This window comes from Passer montanus, unplaced genomic scaffold, assembly GCF_014805655.1.
Source record: "Passer montanus isolate IOZ18808 unplaced genomic scaffold, ASM1480565v1 scaffold42, whole genome shotgun sequence".
NCBI classification, from domain to species: Eukaryota; Metazoa; Chordata; class Aves; order Passeriformes; family Passeridae; genus Passer; species Passer montanus.
The window spans coordinates 538,205-562,224 of record NW_024369041.1 but is presented as its reverse complement, the minus strand read 5'-3'; the positions used below and the strand labels follow the sequence as shown (position 1 = coordinate 562,224).

At 38.5% G+C, this 24,020-nt stretch overlaps 1 protein-coding gene across 1 annotated transcript; it reads right to left on the bottom strand.

Moving 5' to 3' along the window:
• Positions 1-2,450: 2,450 nt before the first annotated feature.
• Positions 2,451-18,886, bottom strand: LOC120507294 (pulmonary surfactant-associated protein A-like). The gene is made up of 7 exons (XM_039719735.1): positions 18,839-18,886; positions 16,761-16,815; positions 12,384-12,471; positions 8,448-8,585; positions 4,766-4,939; positions 3,682-3,759; positions 2,451-3,011 (listed from the first exon to the last, which is right to left on the bottom strand). Exons 5-7 carry the CDS (start codon positions 4,887-4,889, stop codon positions 2,635-2,637), a joined length of 579 nt encoding a protein of 192 aa, XP_039575669.1. The 5' UTR covers positions 4,890-4,939; positions 8,448-8,585; positions 12,384-12,471; positions 16,761-16,815; positions 18,839-18,886; the 3' UTR covers positions 2,451-2,634.
• Between the last annotated feature and the right edge of the window lie 5,134 nt (positions 18,887-24,020).

The following is a 24,020-nucleotide window of genomic DNA, read 5'->3' as shown; positions in this document are numbered from 1 at the left end:
TATAGATGAAGAAAAAAAGACTAACCTGGATTTTTCCTGGTCTGGTCATTATACATATGGAATTACTATTGCACTTTTAAGGAAAGATTTTATCTTTTTTTTTTTAATATTACCATAGAAGAACACAGCAAAAATGTATTTTGTTTCTTCATGTGCCCAACCTCCCTGTCCATTAAAAAAAAATAAATTAATACATAAATGGAGAATTCAGATATTTCACAAAAAAGTAGACTTTGTATTTTGTTTCTTCATGTGCCCAACCTCCCTGTCCATTAAAAAAAATAAATGAATACACAAATGGAGAATTCAGATCTTTCACAAAAAAGTAGACTGAAATGCTGGTGTTTCAAATACCATTAAGGGTATAAATTGATAGAGTTATACACCAAGACACCCAAAACCAGCCATATTAAAATTAAAAAAAATAATTTCTGGATACTTTTTTCTCTGTGGAACTGTAAAGAATAATCAAGAAACATCAAGTGTGAACCATAAAGAGGAATGTACTGCCTAGCAGTTCTCTGGCTGGATCTGAGGACCTTTTATTTTTCAGCACCATGTATGTGTTTGATTTGGATTTTTTCCTCCATTTTTCAATAATAATGGCTCAAGCAAAAGAAATTGGGCTTTTAGACCTAGCTTAGATATTTTGCTTATTGATGTAATGAGTACTAGCTTGTGACAGGAAAATAACAATCTTATTTTTCTTAACTGGATGAAAAACACCCTGTTGTCTTGAAGTATAAATCTGTTTAGATATAGATGTTATGTGGTGTTAAAACATTTGTAAAACATTTTTACACATTAAGAGTCTTTACAAGAGATCTCTACAGTCATTTTGCAAACCCAAATGCGGTAGAAATATTTTTTTTATTAACTAAAGGAATAGGATGCCCCAAAACTAGTTGGAGAAATATGTAAATGAATATAATTTTTCCTGTTCAGAGAGTAAAAGATGATGTTAATAGGGATTTTTGGGGGGAAGGCTTTGGTGGCTTTTTGTGACAGGTAAACACTTTGCTCTAACACAGAAACTGCACAGTTAGACTCAAAAATTGCGAATGAGGTTTGCTTATTAAAATACTAATATTTAACAGGTAGTTTTAAGTAAACCTTCAAACCTTTCCAGCATATTTAGTGTAGCTGGTCAGATCTAAACCCAGGAAAATTAATAGATACAAATTTAGCCTTATTTTTTTTCTCAATGTAACCACAGGGGTAGAGTTGTCATGGCTCTATTCCCTTCCTGTTTGAAACTTTTGGCTGAAATGGTGTCATGGTCACAGGTCTCAAAAGAAGCTGCTTTGGAAAGCAGGTTTACACTTTGAAATCTGTCCAGCGTGGTCCTGGGGGTACCTTTTCCACTTCAGAATGCCTGCCTGCTCTCTTCTCAGCTGGAGTGCTGCATGAAACTTGGGAGATGAATCATCCCTTGCCAAAATTTTGGCAGGGCTTGCAGTGAAGGGGACAAGACCCTACCCCCTCTTCCTCAGGGGAGGCTTTGAACAGCTGGGACTGCCCGGAGTCAAGTCCAGCTCCAGGGGCTTCCTGCACAGAGCCAAATGTGGGACAGGAGATTGTGTTTAATACATGAATTTTAAAGCTAGTACTTTCTTTTTTTTCCCCTGCAGGTAGTGTGTGAATGAGGATGGATGAGCCCAGGGCTTCCTCTGTGCAAGGTAAGAATGTGAGAATGTGCTGCTGGTGGTGCTCTGCTCAGCTGCCCTGCTCACCAGCTGCCCAAACGGAGTAGCAGTGAAAATATTCTGTGAAATGTTGCTTCTGGTGCTACCAGATCTGAGTTAAAGTCAGTCTGTTCTGATGCTTGGTATATAACATCAGCAGAGATGTTTGTGTCTGAACTGATTGAACTTCCACTCTTAGCTGCCTTCCCAAAATATTATCTGCTTTGCTCAGTGTTTTGGGAAAAGACAGGTGGCCTTCTAACACTGCAGTCTCATGGTTTTCTGAGGGAATGTGCTGTTTTAGCAACAAAATGCAATCTTTTGCATTTTATGCACTCTATCCACTTGAACTGAGTGCAATATTTATCTTTGTGTTTTATAGAGAGTAGCCTCTGAAACTAGAAAAATTAATTGTAACTACTATTATTGGTATTTGTATAAAACAAAAGGTGGATGCTAATGAATCAGCGAGTGGTTCAATGTGACACAGGCTCAGTGATTGAAAGTGATGTCCAAAACCTGAAACCATAATTGCTCCAGTGAAGTCAGCCTCTGTGCATCTATTTTAAGGCAGAAACTATTAAGTACTTCAAAATTATTCCAACTATGACACCACGGGCAATTTCAACTTCAGCATTTCCAATCTCCCCAGTCAAACCTTGGAATTTTTCTCTAATCTTCACAAAGGTATGGAGACAGTCTGTCATGAGAAATGAATTCTGAGGTATTTCCAATCCTCCAAAAGGGACAAACACATCAGGCACATCAGTTCAGGCACATTTTAATCATGTTAATCACCTAGTACATTTGGCATTTTCCTAAGGCTAAAAAATATCACAATATGATTCATCTTATATTTTAGGATCCAGAGAAATTGCAAGAATTTAATCAACCTGAAACACAGATACTTCATTATCTCCACACTCTGAGGTGGCTGGAAGGCCATTCTTTAAAATTCACAGATTGTGAGCCGGTACATATTGCATTTTTTGTCATTCCAGGTGCCATCAGTGTACATCTCCACACATTTCTCTTTCTCTTTGCCATTAGGCTCATGCTGGTGCCAGTTGCTGTAACTCAGAGGCATGCCATTTATATACTTCACCTGACCTGAGGTCTCCCCCTTTCTAATGCCCAAGTAAGCATATTGGTTATGCTGTTTCACAATGTCCATAACAGCTTTATTCTCCTCCTCATTCTTGGGAGCTGCAAGAGTTCCTCCAACCTCTTCACAGGATTGTAGTGCAGATGCAAAGTCAGCTCTCTTCCCGTTGCTAGCAAGTATTTTCTCTCCTACTTTTCTTATTTTCCCATTCAAAGCAAGCACTGAAACATGAAAAGAGTTAGCTTTGTAAATTTTCCATGGCATACTGATGTAAAAGCAAAGAGATATCAAGAGATAAAAGTGCTAAGAGGAACAGAGGGAAAAATTGAGCTAAGGATGAAGAGACATAAAGGTCTTTAATTTTACCCATTCACTAACTGTTCACTAAATATATTTTGCTGCTCGTGACCATCTGTCCTTGTCTCCAAGACAAGAATGTCCCACCAACATCTGCTAAATATCAATCCTGTTATATTTTGTGTGCTTTCTAAAGATCAGTGTGCTACAGATTTGAGCAAGGGAAACAGAAAAATTATAATTGTTTTGTGAATCCCTTTTGAGTACAAAATAATTTACCACCTTTAACAATCTGGTTGCTGATAGATAAAAGTGGTACAAGACCAAGTTTCCATGAATCCTTGTGGAAAGTGCAACAACAGGGAGTTGGAATATTTTTAAAAATAAACCAAATTTGAATAAATGTGCATTATGATTGCCAAGAGGAATCTGCTTCTCTCCAGGGAAGTAAGAACCCTGACTTCCCCTGCTTTGAGTGAGAAAATGGAGTTTCTAAATGCAATTTCTTTCCTGCAAGTCATGATTCTGTAACTAACTTTGCCTATTACACTAAAATTGACTGTGAGCTGAAAATGTAAGAAGGGGAAGAATTACCAGCCTCAAGTTGGAAAAGTCGGTGTTTCAAGTTTGCTAAAGCATCATGGCGTTTGCTGGCCAGAGAATCAGGCAGACCTATACAGATAAAAACAAAAGTTAGACAGTTATACTAGGCTGTGCTGCTAGGAACAATCCCCTGAATAAAACCAATTATTTTCCACAACTAACTTGCAAATGTATTTTTTAACATCAGCAAGTGTAAAATAAATATTTTTTCCAGTATTTTTTCACATTGTTGTTAATCTGTATTAAAACAAACTAACAAAAACATCCAATCCTTCGAAACACTGATAATTCCCTCTGCAGAAAAGAAACTGAAGCTCTACAGGTTGAAGCCTTTTGTTAGATTATCTGTGAAACTGGTTTTGCCAAAGAGAGGTTTCATTCTAGTAACTGGTAATGACAGGCATGAGGGATGCTTTGAGGAGGAAACAGTTTCTGTGGCACCGTGTGATTTTCTTTTTAAAGTGCTGGGTGTTTATCTTGCTTTAATGGGAGCCATAGACAGTGGCAGTGGAAGGCGTCTGGATACTGTGAAATACATCCAGCACTGCTTGCTAAAAATGGGAACCCACTGTAAAGGTGGATTCTTTTTTTCATACCACTTTCCACAGGTAGGAGGTCCTGCACATAGAATAAAGACACTAATGATCACTCTCCTGATCATAATCCACAATTCACAGCTAAAACACACAGCAATGTAGAAGCACAAAAGGTTGCTGCATCCCCAGCAACATTGCAGCTCTTACTGAACTTCACAATCCATTTAAAAAGCCCCATATTTGACCTAATAGAGGGAGTCTGGGAATAATTCTGATAGTGCTTTAGCCTTGTCAGCAGACCTGGAGAAAGCATTTCTACATACCTATAAAATAGTTATATCTTAGAGTATTTCTTCCCCCAGAAAAGAGAGGAGATCTGTTTTTTAGGAAAAATTAAACTGCCTATTTCTTCCATTCTCTTTTCCTTCCTGTGCTTAACACATCTGCTTCCTTGAGAGCAGGTGTCCTTCTGTGTTATCTGTTCTAGCCCTGCAGCCTTTGTGACATGGGTCTCTTCCAAAAGAGGCAAGTTTGCTTACCTTTCAGACCACCCCTTCCAGGCATACCAGGTGGCCCAGAAATTCCTGGGCATTTACTCAATGCCTGGCAAGTCACTAACAAAGCAGCCAGTGCTATGAGGATGTGGGATGAGTAAGGTAACATGATTTCTCAGGCCAGCTGTAAAAAACCTCCACGTTTGTCAGGTAATGATTCTGTAAGAAATTGTAGACATTAGTTTATACAGCTGCACACTCCTCCCCACTTCATCCCTTCTTGAAATTTACATTATTTTCTTGCTTAAATAAAGTTTGTAGTTCAGGTGTAAGAGATTTCCCAGATTTATTTTGCAACAATTGTGTAGCTTATACACAAAACTCTTTCTAGACAGATAAACTTGGAGTAGTGAAGATGAATTATCCCTTTCACTATCAGTGACTATTTATTGGATTAATCCTTGAGAAATGATAGGCTCAGAGGTAACTGATCACACTTAAGCCATCAGCTGTCTGCAAGGACTGTAATCACCCAATGATGCACAGGGTATTAACCTGAAAGGCAGATCTGTCACAGAGGTGCTGCTAATGTTTGGGAGCTTGTTAAACACAACACTGTCTAAGCACATTTATTTGGCATAAACTGATGCTGTTTTACACATGGGCAAAACTTTATAGCTCAATTGACATTCCTATCCTGTTTTGAACAAAATTCCACAAGCTTGAAAATGTCAGTTAATCTTGTAGGAAATGCATTTTTGCTGGTTGGCAATAGGCTTATTCATCTTATTTTATCCCTACATAATAACTAGGGTTTTAATCTTAGTACTGAGCTATTGTGACTAAAAAGCATTTTAAAACTGTACATTGTGGGTTGTTTACAGCAGAGTGAGTGGATGTGCTCTGCAGCTGTGAAACATGAAGGACTGTAAGATGCTATGGCATGGAACTATCCAATTATTGACATCATTCAGTTAAACTAACAGGAGACATAAAGAAAGGTTCAAGATGCCAGAATGGGTATCTCTTTCCAATGGGGTGATTCTCATGGGTTGACTCATACAAAACAAATAACTTAATATCCATTACTTCACTTTTTCATTGGCACAAAGAGGATCCTGTACCTGCTCTCTCAAAAACGTCCATGTTAAAAAAAAATAAAAATCAGAGGTATCTATTTCCAATGGGGTGATTCTCATGGGTTGACTCATACAAAACAAGTAACTTAATATCCATTACTTCACTTTTCTATTGGCACAAATCAAAGAGGATCCTGTACCTGCTCTTTCAAAAACTTCCATCTTAAAAAAAAAATAAATAAAAATCAGCATTTACACAAACTAGGTTCTAATCTAGCTCCACTTAAAACTGAAAATAAAAGCTTGGTTGGCTTGAATGCTGTAAAATTATGAACACTTAGGTTCATCAAGCTATAACAAGGTGTTTGCTATTACATTTCAAAATATATATGCCAAGCAGAATCAAAATATCAGTCTAGTGTAATTTACTAAGTGAGGTGAGCTTTTAAAAGAAAAAGCATTGTTTTATCTTCCATATTGACTCTGATATAGAAAACTTCTGAGATTATTTTTAATCTGCATCAACAGCAACTTGTTTTTCTAGGGGAATGTCTCATCAACATCAATCTGATGTGACATACCCTTGAATTACAGGAATATTCAATTACATCATAAATTTGCAGCATATAGGCTCTGTTTAACTAGTGGCAGTATGGTCAACAATTTGCACTTTGAAGAATGTAAAATCAAATCCGCCTGAGAGCCCATGTGCAGTACTAAAGGTGCTGTTGATGTTGTTTGTTGAATTGAAGGATCTGGAGTGGTTTGCCCTTTACTGAAGGCCAGCAGACACCTCTGGGAACACTGGCCAGGGACTCGGGGAGAGCAGATTATTAAAGACCCTAACAGAAACCTACCTTAGGTGGCTGGGAATACATCCTTGAGATAAGGAAATGCAATTACAGCATGTACCCTTGGCCTGGTGATGATCATTCAGGGAGTTACGTTTGAATGGACTCCTGCATCCAGCTCATAATTGGATTATGATGCAGAGTCAGACTCCTGATCAGTTATATAGCAAAACTGAAAAAACACAGCCCTTCAGTTTTAATCCAGTTTTAATGACCTTCATCAGTCATTATTATCTAGTGTCCTTCAGGCATCTCCTTATCTATGAAAATTGCTAGTATAAGCAAAGGAAAAAATTACTAATAAAGGGAAATTTAATTTTAGAGCATAAATATGACCACAGAAATCAAAAGGAACAGGTTTTCCTTCTAGCTGAAATTCTTTGTGATTTATTAAAAGGAAATTCAACTTACCCTTCTGCTTCAGAATGAAATCAAAAAGCAGTTCACACAAATTCCCTTTATATAGTGTGGTGTTTGTTAAATGATATGGCTGAAGTGGAGACTAGATCCTGAGGCCACGAATCAGCTTTTTCAGTTTTGCTCACATATTTGTTATGCAAATACTGAGCTCAGTTTTAAGGGTTGAGAATTTTCTTTTTTTTTTAATAAAATAAAGCCAAAGTTGTAGAAAATGCAATCCAGAACTAGCAGATAACTCCAGATTTGTAGACACAAAAGATATAAAAATGTGAAGTAACTTTCAGCAATTCTAGGTCATATTTTAAAATTGTTTGTTGTTTTATAAAAGCAAAAAATGGCAGATGACCACCAGTGGTTCTTGTAAAAGGAAAGATGCTCTTGTGATTAATCTTAGGGAAGCCTGGTACCTTTCAGATAGTCTGACCCAGTAATCAGAATTCTAAACTGTCATCCCCTCTCTGTATCTGATGTACTTATTTTACCTTAATATAATTTTATACCTATGTGCTAGAATGCACATTCTGGTCTCTCTTGCACAAGATAGCTGATCCTCTCTTGGTCAGAGATGGATCTTGGAAAAAATCTGTATACATGCACAAAATTCTCAAATGGACATCTATTTCAAGAAAAAAAAAAAAAAAGAAGAAGGAAAGCAGAGGTTTTGAGGTTTTGCTCCTCTTGTTTCCCAGAAATAAATAGAATTTTGTAACTTCCTTCTGGTTCCTCCTTCTTCCTTCTGCATTCTACTCTAGAATGTTTGATCCTAGATGGGGTTTGTTTTATAAACCTCAGCAAGCCAACACATCTGTTCCTCACCTGAGAGATAGAAACACCTCAGCTTCAAAGATCTCCTGAGCTTTGTCAGTCCATACTGTGGTCTCTTAAGTATAGGATGTTTTTCCAACACATCTGTTCCTCACCTGAGAGATAGAAACACCTCAGCTTCACAGATCTCCTGAGCTTTGTCATTATGCTGTGGTCTCTTAAGTATAGGATGTTTCCTATTTTTCATTTGCATTTCACTGAAACTGTTTAAGTTTTGTCATCATCCCTAATAATAGTGTTATTCTTTCTGAATAATTCCAGCAGGATTCACAGTTGCAATCTAACATCTTTAGGCTCTCTGCGCAGCAATTAGAGATGTTTAATATCAACTGGCTGACCTAGGCAAGATAAAATACCCAAGCAGAAGATACATTTAGGATTCCCCTTAGACATAGTGCAAGCACTTACATCCAATTCCATTCACAACTGTGAGCCTTGTCCTGCAGTTCAAAGCACCCAGCATGGCCTGTTCTCCATCTCAAAACCCCCCACAAACAGCAAACTGAGGATGTAGCAGGTTTCTTTCTTAGTAAATGATCAGTTAACACTCACAGATGAATGTTCTAGACAATTTGTCTTCATTCCTTTCTCTACCAGATGGGCAGCAGAGCTCTGAATGCAGATCAGTGCTTTCACACCACCAATGGAAACTCTTTCTCTCTGTAGTCCAGATGAGGTAGATGTATAAAACTGGTGTTGAATGCATAAGATGTGGATTAGACAGTACCCAACAGATAAAATATTTTTTTCCAATTCTTGCTGCAGTTTGGAAATAGCACAGATGCCAGACAACTGAGCCCAGTCAAAGACACAGGGAGTTCTGTTTCCGGATGGCAGCAGACCTCTGGGGCACATAGGAAATTTCTTCAATTCCAGAATAAGATGGAACTTAATGGATCCAGATTTTGAGAAGCAATATTTTAAATTACTAGGTGCCCAAGTTATTGGGAATGTTACCAGATCAAAATCTCAGCAGATCCAGTTTCTAGGCAACTCTGCAACAGTTGTAAGGGCTACTTTTTCTGCTGCATCATTGCACATACATACAGCTCTAATACATGGACAGGATAAGTCTCTGGAGATTTGTACTGTTTCCTCCACCTAACACAGTTTCTCTTCTAAGAAAATTAAAGAATTGAAAACAATTAGAAAGGGACATCAGTAAAGCTCTATTTGCGTATCTCTATCCATTTATGAAAGTGTGGCATGAGCAAAACATGGCTTATGATCTAGGAAAACCTTATCAATTATTATTATCTTTTGGTAAAACTTTTGAAGAAAGATACATTTGATAACAGTTGTTCTCCCATGAGTCAGATCATACTTACACAATGGAATCTGATAAGAAATCTAAAACATAATCCAATGTGAGAGATTACTTAGTCATTAGATTTACTTTCCTTAGTTATGCAGCAGAGAATGAGGGAAAACAAACATACTCAAACAAGGAAGAAAGAAAGTAAATATTTTTTGTGCAACCTAGCACCCCTGTAGAATAGCTGGGATGGGAATTCTGAAATTTGCATGTAAACCTGTGTGGTAATGGCTGAAGGCCTTTAGCTGGGAAACACACACAAAGCTTGGCCAGGGAACTCTAATGGTTTCAGTGGACCCCAGGTACTGCATGCCTCTTTCTATCATTAGGAAGAACCATAAGAATGTTAAAAGTTATGTGCTGCCAGTGGATTAAAACCAAACCCTGCTCAATTCTCAGTAAAGAACTAGGGGGGCAAATGGAATCTGATTTTCAAGATGTAGCCAAAAGGACTGCTTCTTTTTATAACAGCTCTGCTACCCTCAAAAAACTGCCAAGAGGGTTTCAGAACCAGAACTAATTTTATGCAGCTTTCAAGCCTCTCATTTTCAGAACACAAGGTAAACTCCTTATTTTGCTGTTTTGAAGTGAGCTGATTACTAACTGATTATGGTAACTTAGCATATCCTGATCTGTGTAAAGCTATGCTGTGCTCTTTCACATAAAATAGTGGTGTACAGCCTTGCTAGTTTATATTAGCAATTAGTGAGACAATAATTTAAAGTCTGTCACTGTTCTGCAAGTTCCTGATATTGACTCTCTGAGCAAGTCCTTGGTACAGCATCTGTGTGGTAAGCAGGTGTGGTCAATTCTCCATGTTTACCTCTTTCAAAACAATAATCACTTTTTATATTTGTATTCTAGTATTTCCACTGTAATTTATTTGCTGAGCTTTAAATCATACAGAGTTAAGTGTCTATAGTTAGCTTTAAGAGGGCTCATTGGCATCAGCTTAAGACTTCATCAGAAATACAGGGCACTAAGCATATGTCACCTCTTATGTCATGAAACAACACAGTAGGTGAAGTGTTACCTCCTCCCCTCCTGAAATTCAATTTTATTGACACAAAACCAAACAAAAATATGGGAAGTTCAACAGTCCCATGCCTTTGGAAAATAAAAAACACTGATAAAATAGTTTGTATGCTAATTTACAGCACACTGATGCAGGAATGGGAGGAAAAACATCCCAGGGAGATTTTTACATCTAAGTGTACACAGGTGGATGGAAAAAAAGAAGGAATACTGAATATAGATAATGACTTCCCAAGCACATATGGGGAACAGAGCTTGGAGCATTGGATTTTAAAGAGCTGGCTTCACCAGACTGAACTGAACCCTAACCCTAACCCAAATCCCTTTCAATCTATCAATTTTCTATTCTAGGAAAAACAATTCAAACTTTGCTATCAAGAAAATAGGTGACAAGATTTCAAATTTTTAAAATGGTTCTCTCCTGCCAAAGAACCTGCAAGTTAAGCCTATGTTAACAGAACTACTTGGCTTTGCTTTCACATGAGATTAAATTCCTTCTCTCTCATATACTTTAAATAATTGATTTAAATTACGGATATCAAGTGGTCTCTTGGGTTTTCTGAAAATAGTAGGCAAGTTTGTAGATTAAAGTAATTTTGACTGAACTATTGTTTCTATTCCTTGAATTAAAAAAGGAGAATATCAACTGGAGCACATTAAAACAAAGGCATCAAGCAACTCTTGCTTTGACAATAACAGATTTTTAGACATAGCCTTATTCCTTTCTTTGGGCAGGACAAGTGCTCTTCCCTTCTCCCTTCCCATATTCTTTATCTAGGTTTAGTAAAAATTTGGACCATACTCTAATCAGCTTCTGTCTTATCCTTTCATAAACAAACAGAAACCAGAAATGTTTCACTCTAAATTCACAACCTAGTAATGTTTTCAGGCCTGTTTCTTACCTGTTTCTGAGCTATAATAACTAAAGTTTAAAAAGATATTATTCCTAGGATCACTTAGGAATCCTGTTTTTTTCCTCAGATCATCAATTGACCTTTTTATCCTGTAGGACACATTACCAACTCTAATTCCCCTTGCATCCTCTGCAGCAAGCAGCCCTCTTACAGGAATACTACAGAACAGTATGGGGCATGACTCCTAATCTTTGTTCAACAGCTCAAGGAAATTACTCACTGCAATGTCAGAGTTAGGTGTGTCACAGTGGAGTAAACATTGCCTTCTTTCACTGGGAACAGTGCAAAACTAATGCTGGAGGTGTCCTGCCACTTTGTGTTCCCATAGAGATGAACTGGACCATTTACCTCCCATCAAAAGTGGTAATAGGAAGCAATTTATGCTTGAACAGCCACTGGCCAGCATTGCCTTGGAAACGTGTGCTTGCAATTCATATCTTGCCCTTATGAATAGCCACCTGGCTCTTGTTATCAATTTAAAATTATCAAGCCTGCTGATAGAAAAAAAAAAAAAATTCTGCCAAGCTCTTATTATGTTGTTATTGCTGGGAAATGGCTGTGTAATGTCTCACTGATAAGTGTTAGAACATATGTATCCAAAAGCATTGGCAATGTTTTATTTGCAATAGAAATTGAAAGTCCTTGCGAGAAACTTGTGGTTGAAAACACATAGCAGAAAATACAGAGTAGCAAAGGAAAATAATAAACCCACCAAGCTGCTGTTCAGGTCTGGTGATCACAGTGAAATGAATCTGTTTTGTATTTTACTGAAGGGACACAACCATTCATGAATTCTCAGCAAACACCACCTATTGTGGCTTTTATTGCTGTTATGAGCTGAATATTAAGATAACAGGTATTACAGAATTCTATTTTTCACAGATTTTTTCGTGAGGGTGAACACAAAATTCTCTGTGTTTTAGCTGACATGTTGTTGGAAGCACATGGAGCTTAACATACCAAATCTGCTTCTTTTGCACATGTTTAGATCCCAATTTGTGCAAAAGCAGAGAATAATTTTATAGCAGTCAGCTAGAAAGTACTCCATCATTTCAGTTCCCCCCAAAGCAGATCTCCTGAGCACCTGATGGGTTGGTCAGGCCCAGCCCTGCATCCACCCAGCTCCTGCAATTGCACCTGGGGGTTCTGTGCTGCACTGAGCTGCAGGGCTGACGTGCAAAGGAAAGGCTGTCAGTGCCCAAGGAAGCAGATTAATCTCCTTACCTGGGATTGATACATCTCAGCTGGCTTGAAACTACCTAAGGTGCAGTTATTGCAGAGGCTTCGCTGCAGAAATATTCTTGGAAGGTTCCTGCAAGGGTAAACAAGAAAAGCTCTATTTAAAGCCCCTTGAAGTTCAGCTAATAGATAAAAACAAGGAACAGATGAAGACTCAAAGAAATAGAAATAAAACAAACAGGAATGAACAGAGTTCTACACCCTCAGATTCTCTCTCAAGAGAGGGGAAGATCTTGAATGTTGCTTGAGGCCAAAATGATTCAAACTGAAATAGTTTAGTAGATTATTAAAACACAGCAGACTTAACTTGAATGACAAATCAAAGAGAATGTTTAATAACTCTGAGAAATGTAATAACCACGAATGTCAACTACTTAACTAATAAAATATCATTTTGTTATTCCATGGGGGTCACCCCTTACAGCCTTTATAGTAGTTTTATATGAAGTTTTGAAGATTAAACATTATTTTTGTTTGTAAAGCAAGAAAAACTCCACACAATTATTAATAATATTTTCAGCTATATATTCTAATATAAAATATATATTTTATAGTATAATGAGAGTATTAATTGTATTTATTTATAAATTAGTTTTGGCACTTTTATTTGGATTTGAGGACTCATTTTAGGCAGACAGGAGTGTGCTTGTTTCCTAGGAGTGGGAATGTACACAAGAACTCCTCAAACATGCTCATTTTTCATGTGGTCTCATTGTTTGTCTGCCTTACCAGAACATCTCAGGGTCCCAAGCTAGAAAACAGTTTTTCCCCAGCTGTGCCTGTGTTCAGCCCTGTGCACAGCCCAGCTGTGTGGGACCCTGTGCTGGCTACAAAGGAGTGTCTCTGCCACAGGGTCAGGCCATTGCCATTGCTCCTGTGGACAACCCTCTAAAGCTGAAGTGATTTTAAGTATTAACTTATAAAATTTAGTTTTCAAAACCTGCAGAACAACTGTGCTCCTGTTTTGGTACCAGTGTCACCATGCCAGTAGTACATTGCATTTCTCTGGCATCTATTTTCCCACACAAATGGGGCCCAACTGTTTAATCACTGACATATTTTATATTTTTTTACCTTTCCTGAGGAATATACTTTGTTATTGTTAACAGAGATAAATGATGTAAACTATTATATTTTCAACAACTCACACTGTTTGTCAGAATAAAGAACAAATTCAGGACAATTTTGAGAGTATTTGACAAAAATAAACTTTAGGACTGCCTCATTCGAAACCACTGGAGAGCTCCCAGTAACTGAGACAAAGAGTAATATACAATTTTCAGTGAAGTGATATATATAATACACTTCAGCACTGCAGATACATTTGAAATATTTCTTAAATAGCTTTTATAATTGCTATTGTGTGAGAAGCTGAAAACTTTTATTGTCATCCAGTCCTGCCATATTGTTGCCAACACTTAATCCCCACTTATTAAAAATACAGGTTTTGGTTTAAGATAAAATTTAAAACATGATGTTATAAAGAAACTAATATTTTCACTTTGCTTGTGGAACTTTTCCATTGAAAGGCTTTTAACTTTTTTTTTTTTTCACCATAAGTCATGAAAGCTAGAAATGCACTTCACTCATGAAAATGACAGATGAGATTCTCCAGAGGGTGGCAATTGCAGCTTGAAGCTAAATACCATGTAGTAGAAAATAACAGCCCCTAGAGGACAATCAGAGGCTTCAAGATAATATTTTTTCTGCTAGTTTTTGATGCATAAATAACAGATCTACCTAAGAGGCTTAGGAAGTACCATAAATACCCTCCTACTTCCATTTTAGCTGTGGCTCTAGAATAAAAAGGTAAAGAGGTAAAAGGATTTAAAAAGTACATCACTTCCTCTTTATTTTCTGTGCTGTCAATATGTATGGCTGCTTAGGCAGGGTGGAGAGGGTGTAAGGGGATAGAGAAGTTAAATGCTTGTGACCTGTAGCAAATGTTGTGCTGGTCAAACCACTTCTGTGTGGAACACCTTCACAGAGGTGTCACTGGACACAAAGTGCAAGACAGGAGATAATCAGGAGAGTAACTAATGTAAACAATATAATTTTGCTGAAGAGGTTTCTGGATTTCCAACTAAATTTGGTGAGATGCTGTGTCCATCTCAGCTAAAGAAACTTGTATGGTTTAACTTCTCCTACATCAAAAGAAAACTTTGAATTATAAATGGGCTTGGGTATAATTCTTGGGGGGGGGGATGGAAATTTGCATGGAACATTTTTTTTCCTCTATAGCTGAAGCACAAGGTGAAGGTGGCCAAGTGTTGTAGCACAACCCTGCAGGTGGGAAGAAAGGGAAAAGATTCTGTTCAGGATCCTCCCAGGTAAGCCCAGAAAGCCTGATGAGGAAAGGTACAATGGAACAGTGAGATTCAGGCTGCTGCACTGCTGAGCAGGGGCAGGTCTGTTTGCATGAAGCCCAGAGTAGCAATCTCAGGCTCTGAAGTCAGACACCTGAACGTGGGTCAACTGCTGCTCTCACATTCTGTGTATTTAGTCCAGCTGCTTGAAATTTTATCTGAATTTAAACACCCTGGAAGAGGATACCAACCAGTTGCATACTGTAGTCCTCCCACTGCAAATATGCCAGGAGTTTCTTGCAGGATGAACACACAAGCTCAGCTTGGAGGGACAAACTGTGCTGCTAGCTGAAGTCATAAACAAACCAGAGCCCACAGAAAGCCAGGAAAAAGCTCTTACAACTGCCTGCCCTGAAGCACTGATCTAAACAGCTCAACTGATGTCTGAATCTTCACTGGGGTCACAGGCCATAAAAAGACATTTTAACTGCAGATGCCTCGGGAAAAAGTCATTTGTGCTAAGAGAGAGCACAGAGTATCCAGTTGTGCTGCTGGTATTGAGAGGTTTTAGCAGAGCTTAGAAGAGACACAAGGCTGTGCCTAGGTTTCCAGGCAATCTTGCATTACTTATTCCTGTGAGCATTTTTGGCCAAACTGCAATCCAGGAATCATTTTTCACTCCTTGGGTCTCCAGGTGCTAAGCAGCAGAGCAGAGCCGGTTGCTGGTGCCAAAGTCACAGGCCCTGCATAAAGCTTCTCCTCTGCCTGTTTAAACTGAAGAGTTTGATGCCTTCACAACAGGAAACGAGCCACAGCAAAGAAAACACTTCTCCTCTGCTCTAACAGTACATTAGCCACCTGTTCCCCCATATTTATGTGTTATAAGTAAAAAATAAAGCAGTGAGTATCAGTTGCTACTGATTGAATGGCTTCCTGTTTGCACCTTGTAGCTTCCCCTAAAAATTGCCACTTGAAAACTAAAGAGAATGAAAAGAGCCTTTCAATGATTGTGTTTTTTCCACATGTGACAGGATAGCTCCTCCTGAGCATGTACTTAACCTGAAATTGTGTTTTAGAAAGATAAACCCAGTAGCTGATTAACAAATACTGCTTTCATCCTGAATTATTTATAAGCTCTGTGGAGGTCATATTAGCACCATATGAGTTGGTTCTAATCAGGGATATAACAACAAATACAGATTCGTTTATAATTAATGCAAAATTAAGAGGTCATCAGGAATGCTGATTTAAGCCTTCTGGAAGACAACAGACCACAACTGCAAACTCTTCCTTTTTAGCACCTACTGAAGAAAGGTGTTCCTCAAGGAAGAAAAGGTGTCCCTAACATAAATGATGAAAAAAGGTCAGAACTTAGGGCACATCTGATAACACCCTGCTGAATTTTAAAGTTTCAAGTAATATGACTTATTAAGAGGTTATTTTCTGTTTCTAGGTGTGGCTCCTGCCCTGTGGACTTTTGTCAGCCTGCTCCTACATAATGGCCTTGCAGGATTCCAGCATCACTGCTCTGCTCCTCTGGGCTCTGCCTCAGGACAGGAGAGCTGACCAGGTAAGCCCAGCCTAACAGAGCTGACCAGGTAAGCCCAGCCTAACAGAGCTACCCTTGCACAGCCGCTCTTCCAGCAGAGATGGGTTTGCACCAGTGCAATAAAGAGCAGTTTGGTTTTCCCAAAAGAGAGGGAAGCTGCCAGCTTCCCTTCTGCACAGGAGGTGTTAGAGCTGGGGGAGCATTTCCTGTGAGATGGTCTATACCAGGGCGAGCCTGCAGGACAGGAAATGCTGGAAAGGAAAAGTGACACCAGAAGAAACCTAAAAGATTAAGGACTGGGAATTTATTCCAAGAAGTGCAGCTCAGATTTTCTATAGACTCAAACCTTGCTGGGGCCAAATATGCCTTTGCTGTACACAGCCTGGTATAAAAGTTAATTATCTGATAACTTTGGGCCATAGGAAACTGAGCATGCAATAGGAATGTTTCCCATTCTGCTTTTGAGAACTTCCAGTGTGTTTAGCATAAGAGTATTTTTGCACTTACCTGTAAACCATGTTGTGGTTTGTATAGATCCCATTTGAATGAAGCACAGTGCTCTCTGAAAATAAACATTAAAGTTACAAGAAGCTTCGTAAATTCCTCAACTCTGTTGGAGATTTCCTGGGAAACATAATATAAAATCAGTCTAAATTACACTTCAGAGCTGAACTCTTGAGAAAGTGGCATCAGGAATAGTATTTAAAAAAAACCCCCAAACCAAACAAAACAACAAAAAACAAAAACAGTTGAAAGAAAGCAACCATTCATATCTTCAAAATACTACTCCAGGTTTTTTTTTTGTTTTTCAAATCAGTAGTTTAGTCATTGCAACTCTGCATTTGATGCACAAAACACAACACTTCTCTTAGTCCAGCTCCAGATAAAATGATCTCAAAACAGTTCACAGTGGTTTTTGGAGACACTCTCAAAACAGATGTACATAATCATTGCAAATGAATGCATTGGAGCTGAATTATTTCTGATCCCTAAACCCAAATACATCTTTTAAATATTGCACCATTTCCTGTGGTTTTAAGTAATAAATATTGATTAAAAATTCCCAGGCAATTTTTAAATTTTTTTTTCATAGCTGCAGGACACCAATTAATGCAGAAAAGGAATGCAGTGCACTTAAGAACTGCAAAGATACTTTTCCAGTAATGACAAGGAAGGCATGAAGCAGATCAGCAGATAAATCATACTCTGGAAAATTCATATCCTTTACCAATTTCAGTAATTGCTTTTTTGCTGTACCTGTATAACCTAGTGCAGAAAAAATAAATGTCATTGCTTATAAAGGTAGACAGGGAATTAGGCATTGAAAATAACAGCTATAAAACAGATGAGCTGGGCATCAAATGTTCCTCTGTGCAGACACATTTCTATGTTCCCATGGGTCCATAACTTGCCAGTGTAGCCACAATCCTTCACTCCACAGAGGCACTTAGTTTAGTCTTAAACTATGTGGAAGACAAATTGAAAATCTGTTCCTCCATGGTTAAACACTTACAGCCTTCAATGGAAACATTTTTCTTAATTGTCAAACTTGTAGTACTGGGCTTTGTTGTCATGATATCCACCCACTCCTAGTTAATACATCCATAATTGTGTTTTTGTAGCTCATCTGAGGAGAAAGAAGCTCCCATCAAGAAAATCATAAAAGCTTATAGGATCACTTCTCTCACATTAAGGACCTATCACAAACAGGGCCTTTTGCTCTTTTTTCTGCGTGAGCTAAATTCCACTTGGAGTACATTTCAGTAGCAGGCTTTTGTATTTAATTTAAGACAAAAAAAATTCTGCTTTCCACGCATCTAAATCTTGATTTATATCTCCTGTACCTCAGCTGATGCCTATAGATTGCCAGAACACATCATCTTGTTCTCTTCTCATGATTTTCTACTGCACACAAAGCAACTTGCCTGGCTGCTTTACTGTTTTATTCCTCTTTGTAGTTACAACACAATTCATTTTCCAATCACATGGGAAGGGCTGTACGAAAATAGCTGAAACTTCAAAAAATAAATTATTTCCATGTCAGTAGCTACTACAGTGGACTTCTGTACTCAGAGGATAAATACCACTCCAGGCTCTAAGTGATCATTATCAGTCAATTTTAGAACTAGAATAAAAGTGTCCCAGGAGCAAAGGCATCACTAAATACTGAAGAAACATAGCACTGTATGCACTGTCCATTATTTACATCATAAAAGAATGTATCAGAAGCTGCATTTACAGAGTAATCTCTCCAAGTTTACAGCTCAGCTCGAAGATGAAATAGATACAAATTTCTCATTAGTTTCAACGTTATTAACAAATGCTTCTCTCACGCTGTATTTGTGAGGAACTCAGGCAGAAAGAACCACCAGCCTGCTGAGTATGCCATAACTTATTACCCTTGAACCACTAGGATAAACACAAATTATTGAAAATATGAAATCTGTATTTTACTAGGAGATTCAAAACTGAATGTCAAAGTGAGAACAATTATAAATACACCCTGTTTCTGGGTATTCCAGGCCCCTTTTAGGGGCACAGCACAAGCACATCCACCATTTTACCAGGCCAAAAAGCATACTTACCTTTACCTTACCTTTTTTGTGCCTATTTAATTCAGCCTCCAAAACCTGTGCTCCTGTTTGCAAAGCAGTTACTTGTCTCTGCAAGTCATCAGTTGCTATAAGTGGGACTCAAGGCTGTTATTAAATAATTTATACTAAAATGACTGCACAACACCTGTCTCCAAGATGCTCAGCTCTCCTGTAATCTGATGCCACGTGAAAGAGATATTTGATTTCCAGAGCAGAAATCACAGGCCACACTGCAGATTTGTTCAGGGAATTTGTCCAACTGGGAGTGCCTTATCCCTGACCAAAGTGAACACTTGGATAGGCTTTGAATTCTCAGGGCTGCCAAAGTCATCTTCTGTCCAGAGGGAAAAGCCCAGTTCTCACAGGCAAAACAGATTTTAAAATTAATTAAAGTTGGAGCAAAAAATGCACGAACAGGTAAAGAATGAGAGAAGAAGAAATGCTGTTTATAACATGAAATAGAGGGATTCGTATTTCACCCACAGAAAACAACAAGCTGGTGACTCATTCCAGACAATTTCTCCCTCCACTTCTGTTGGGCAACTCATCTGCTATGTAACAGATGGTTTCTTTTTCTGCTCCTCACACTTCTGGAAGTCACACCTTTCCTGATATGGTGCTACAGGAATATCAGACACTAACACAAATATTGTTTGGGGAATATACTAAAAGTTTGAAAAACAGACTATAGAAACATGAGAAGTTTATTTCTTACTTCCATATTCTACTTTTTTTTTCCTCTCTCTCCTTGTGGTTCTGAAGTTCCCTTTATTCCTGAATGTCACACTTTTCCTGGGAAACTCTATAGGCCTCTCAATTCTTCTCCTAGAATTTAACTTAAAAAAATGTTCAAATATTTCCTAAATTTTTCTCCCACTGTCTTTCCGTAGTGCTTTAAGAGAGCACCAAACACTGAGTCCCTCCCCCTTGCTCTTCCACCTGCCCATCCCCAGGAAAATAAAAATATCTCAGGAAAATTGAATTATTCCCATGGAAATCTTAATTTCCTAGGAAATGCATTACTTTGATGAAAAAGCCTTTACTGCCCCTACATATGGCACTGAAAATCTGTGAAATAAATGCCCTCATGTTGTTCCAGAGGTACAGATTCTCTTAAACCAGAAAGCCAATCTTTTTTAGCTGTAATCCAATCACACACCACAGTATATGATCTAGAAAATGAGCTAAATCACAACATTATTAAGGATTCCTCTCTGAAGTAGTTTGTTGAAAGATACTGCTGGTTTTACTTATTTCAGCCATGGAATTGCAGAGGGCACACAGAGGACTTTGTGGACCAGAAGATGTCTGCACAGAATCTCAGTGTGTGCCACTGAAATTTTATGTCACAGTTCATATGAAGTGATAGTGTTGAGATTTTCCTCTGTGGATGGAAAGCAAGCACCTCATTCCAGGGTGGGTGGTTTACACATGATAACACAGATGTGATATGGTAAGAAAATATATAATTTCATATGTGCTTATTAAGAGTTTGGGCAGAAACTGATTTGGTCACTTGGGAGAGAGTGTGTCACATGACAAAGCATTTTGCATCCATTTGCAAATGGAAGCAGCACATGAAAAAAGTTACCTGACAAATCACACCTCAGGGGAGTTCTGCTGCTGGGGCATAGAGAGTATGAAGCAATCAAGTTATGACCATCAGATTAGGAGGCAACTCTAGCAATCATGATTTCTGGTTTTGAGAGCTGGCTCCTGGAAAGAAGGAGCAGTAATAATTCAGTAGGAGATAATAGGAAGTGATTCAGAGTACAAATGGTATGATCAGATTAAAATCTCATTACATCTCTATTTTATGGGCTGCTGTGAAAATGTACAATATTATTTTTTTATTTATTAAAAGCCAAATATCTAGAGTAGCATTATAAATGCAGAAAGCATGTTCACCTTCCTGAAATTGTGCAGAGCCTACAAAAGGCTAGTGGGGCAGAAGAAAATGAGAGAAGTAAAAAGACAAAATGAAAGATTGAAGGAGGCATGAAACAAGAGTAAAGGGATGATAAGGAGTGTCAAAATTACAGTATTGGTCATGGTCCTGTACCTGTTTACCTTTTGCACCTTTGGGACCATCTCTAGCTGGTAAGACACTGGCTGCAGGAGCACTGCACTGAACTTCTGGGCAGGAATAAATTGTCTTTTCACTTTTTTTTGTGCTAACTGAACTTCTTACTCTTAGCAGTGAGAGCCAAGGCATCGAAAGGATGATAAAGAATCATTGCTAAGTCCACAGATTGGTGACAAATCAGTCATTTAATAAATTTCTCAATTTGCATAATTCTGAGGGGTTACCTGGGAAATACACTCCTGTCTTCAGGCAAAAGGGACAGTGTCCAAATCATGTCATGTAGCCCCTGATTGTATCTGTGCATCTTGAAAAGAAACAATCAGACTTGTAACAGTCTGAAAGTCTTGAGGTCTAATGAAAATAACTAATATCACAACAGTCATTAATCTCACTGTGACACAAATTAATTTCAGTGTTTTGTTCATTATATGTCTAAATATACAGCATTTGTCTTCATGCCAAATGAGTCACACAATATTCCAGTTGAGGATGAATCCTCAGCAGTTCATTGTGTTTCTGCAGGGACTCCACACCTATCAGGTAATGCCTAGCTCAAAGTGATTAAGTGCTTCTTTTATCAGAATCTCCACTAATTGCATACACCCACACCTTAAAGGACAAAAAGCTCAAGTATGTTTGAGCAGCAATGATCTGAATGCCTCCCCTAGTTCTCCTTTCAGACTTTGTATATTAAAAAGATACCTTTTTCCTCAGTATTTCATCTCAGAGCTGAGCTCCTTTTGGATTCCAAAAGATCTGCAATCCTTTGCTGCCCTCTCTGAGCAGAACAGCAGTAACAGATGGAAACATCATAAGGTAAAGCTCTGACAGACTGCACCACAGTGATTGCCCTTGTTTCCAATATGAGTGTCAAATATATTCTCTTTAACTGAAAAAAAACCCCAAAATTAAACTACCACAAATGTGAGCTGACAAACTTTTATAGTACATAAGCTACATATTAAAGACAAGTGGCCTTAATTTCCTTAATTTGTCCCGGTTCTACCAGTCAAAAAAAGAGAAACCTCAGGAAACACCATTTGGTTGACAGATTTGGGTAACAAGAGAAAAATCTAATCCAGCATGAATTCTGCTATCCACCTCAATTATTTCTCTTTCTTTTAAGCTTCAGAAAAGATTTCCCACAGAGAGCAGCTTCCCCTGTCAGGTTTCATCTGATAAAGTACCATATAGAGTATAATCATTAGAATATTACTGTAAGAACATTATAATTAGGATGAAAAGCAGAGGTTAAGAAGCTCCATTTTTCTATATTCTTCTTTGTGCTTCCTCTATTAGGCTCCCATCAAAGTCTAGAGCAATGGCACATACTAAAATAAAATAAGGAAAGTATTTAGCTGACTAGTATAACAAACTTGAATCCTGGTTTATAATTCTTATCCAATTATTTATCTTATCCAACTTGAAAACAAAATATAAGCCTTCAGAGAAGTTCACTCCCTGCAGGGATTCAATCTTACACAAATCTCTGTTGGTTTCGCCAGCCATGAGCTAAAATCTATTTACATCCATAGTTTTCCAGGGTGCTCCAATCCTTTTTTCTAGAAGAGCCCAAGTGCCTGTTTACACTTTGGCAAAATGGTGGCAGGTTTTCCTAGCAATTTCCAAGGCAGTTGATGATGATTAGCCCCAACAGCTTAGATTAAAAGAAAAAAGCAAATTGCACCAAATTTGTTACAAAAATGGAATAAATCTTAGGGAGCTGAAAAAGAAAAAAAAAAAACAAAACAGGTTTTGCAATCATACTTATATTTATAAAAGAATAGAGAATTCCATGTGAAGAATCACATTGTATGGATTTAACGGCAGTCTTCATGTCCCAACGCTTACACAGTTTGAGATTTCTCAGCAGAGATCAGAATTAGGCTTTGAAAGATTCCCTGAAACTTATATTTAGGAGGTAGCTAGTTTGGAAAGTCCTTTGTGAAGACAGATGTCCCAGATAATTCATTTTTCCTCCTTAAAACATGTTTTAAGCCATGATTGATTGACCCAATGCAGGTAATGGCAGAGAGGGGAACCCGGCGAGGCAGCAGGAATTCCTTTTTCCAGATGTGGTCTTGGAGGTGACAACCCTTGGTCATCAGCCCAAAAGCCCAAACCTGACAGCAGAGGACAGCCCTGCTGGATTAAAGTCCTAGAAAACCTGTATTTACACACAGACTACTCAGGGGCAGAATGCTCTCAGACTCTGAGATTCCACAGCTTGCTGGGGAGCAGCCTACAAAACTCTCTTCTACCTATCATGTCTGCATCAACCTGCAAAGGCTGCAAGGCCTCAGCACAAATACTCATCCCAGCAAAGGAACTCTTCACTTCCCAGCACCTTTACCACACCAGTACACAGTGAAGCTTTGCTGCACCACCAGCTCGCCTGGCAGAGTGCTGGAGGAAGAAGTGAAACAGAAACCGCCTGAATTTTTAGCATGAGGACAAGCCTGCCAAAAGGAAAAGGTATATCCCATGCATTTCTACTAAAAGCTGTTATTTTGTGCTTTGTTTTGGCAAGAGGTTGCTCACTGGCTTATCTCTGTCTTGCACAATCCCGATGATTGCCTACCTCAGTCTCCCCACCCCTGTTTACAGGGGCTGCATGCGACACCCTGGGGGTGAGCCCTTTGCTCTTTGCCTGGCCTTGGGCTGTGGCACAGTACCAATGACCTCAAGAATCAGCACAACTGCAGGCACTGGGTTTTGACTGCAAGGTTTTTCCCCTTTTTTCAGTCAGTGGATACAGTTTTCAGTAACCACGGAGAGGGAAGGCTATTTGAGACCTGATTTACTCCAGTGACTGCCTCTGCTGCAACAGAGCTGGCACTGTCCAGCTGGCCAAGGTACCACTGTGTGGACATGGAAAGTACAGTGTGTGCTAGGTAGCTCTGCAACATTAATAACATAAAATTTAGTGCTGAGGAAGAGACTTTTCAGCAGTTTTTCTTGCAGAAAATTTCTTTACTAAGAGTAAGGTCTGTTAGATGTTTCCAGCTGCAAAAATTAAAGCTCTCCATCCCTGCAGCAGTGTCAGGAGGGGTTTCACTCCCAGGATCCCATTTCTGAGGCTATTAA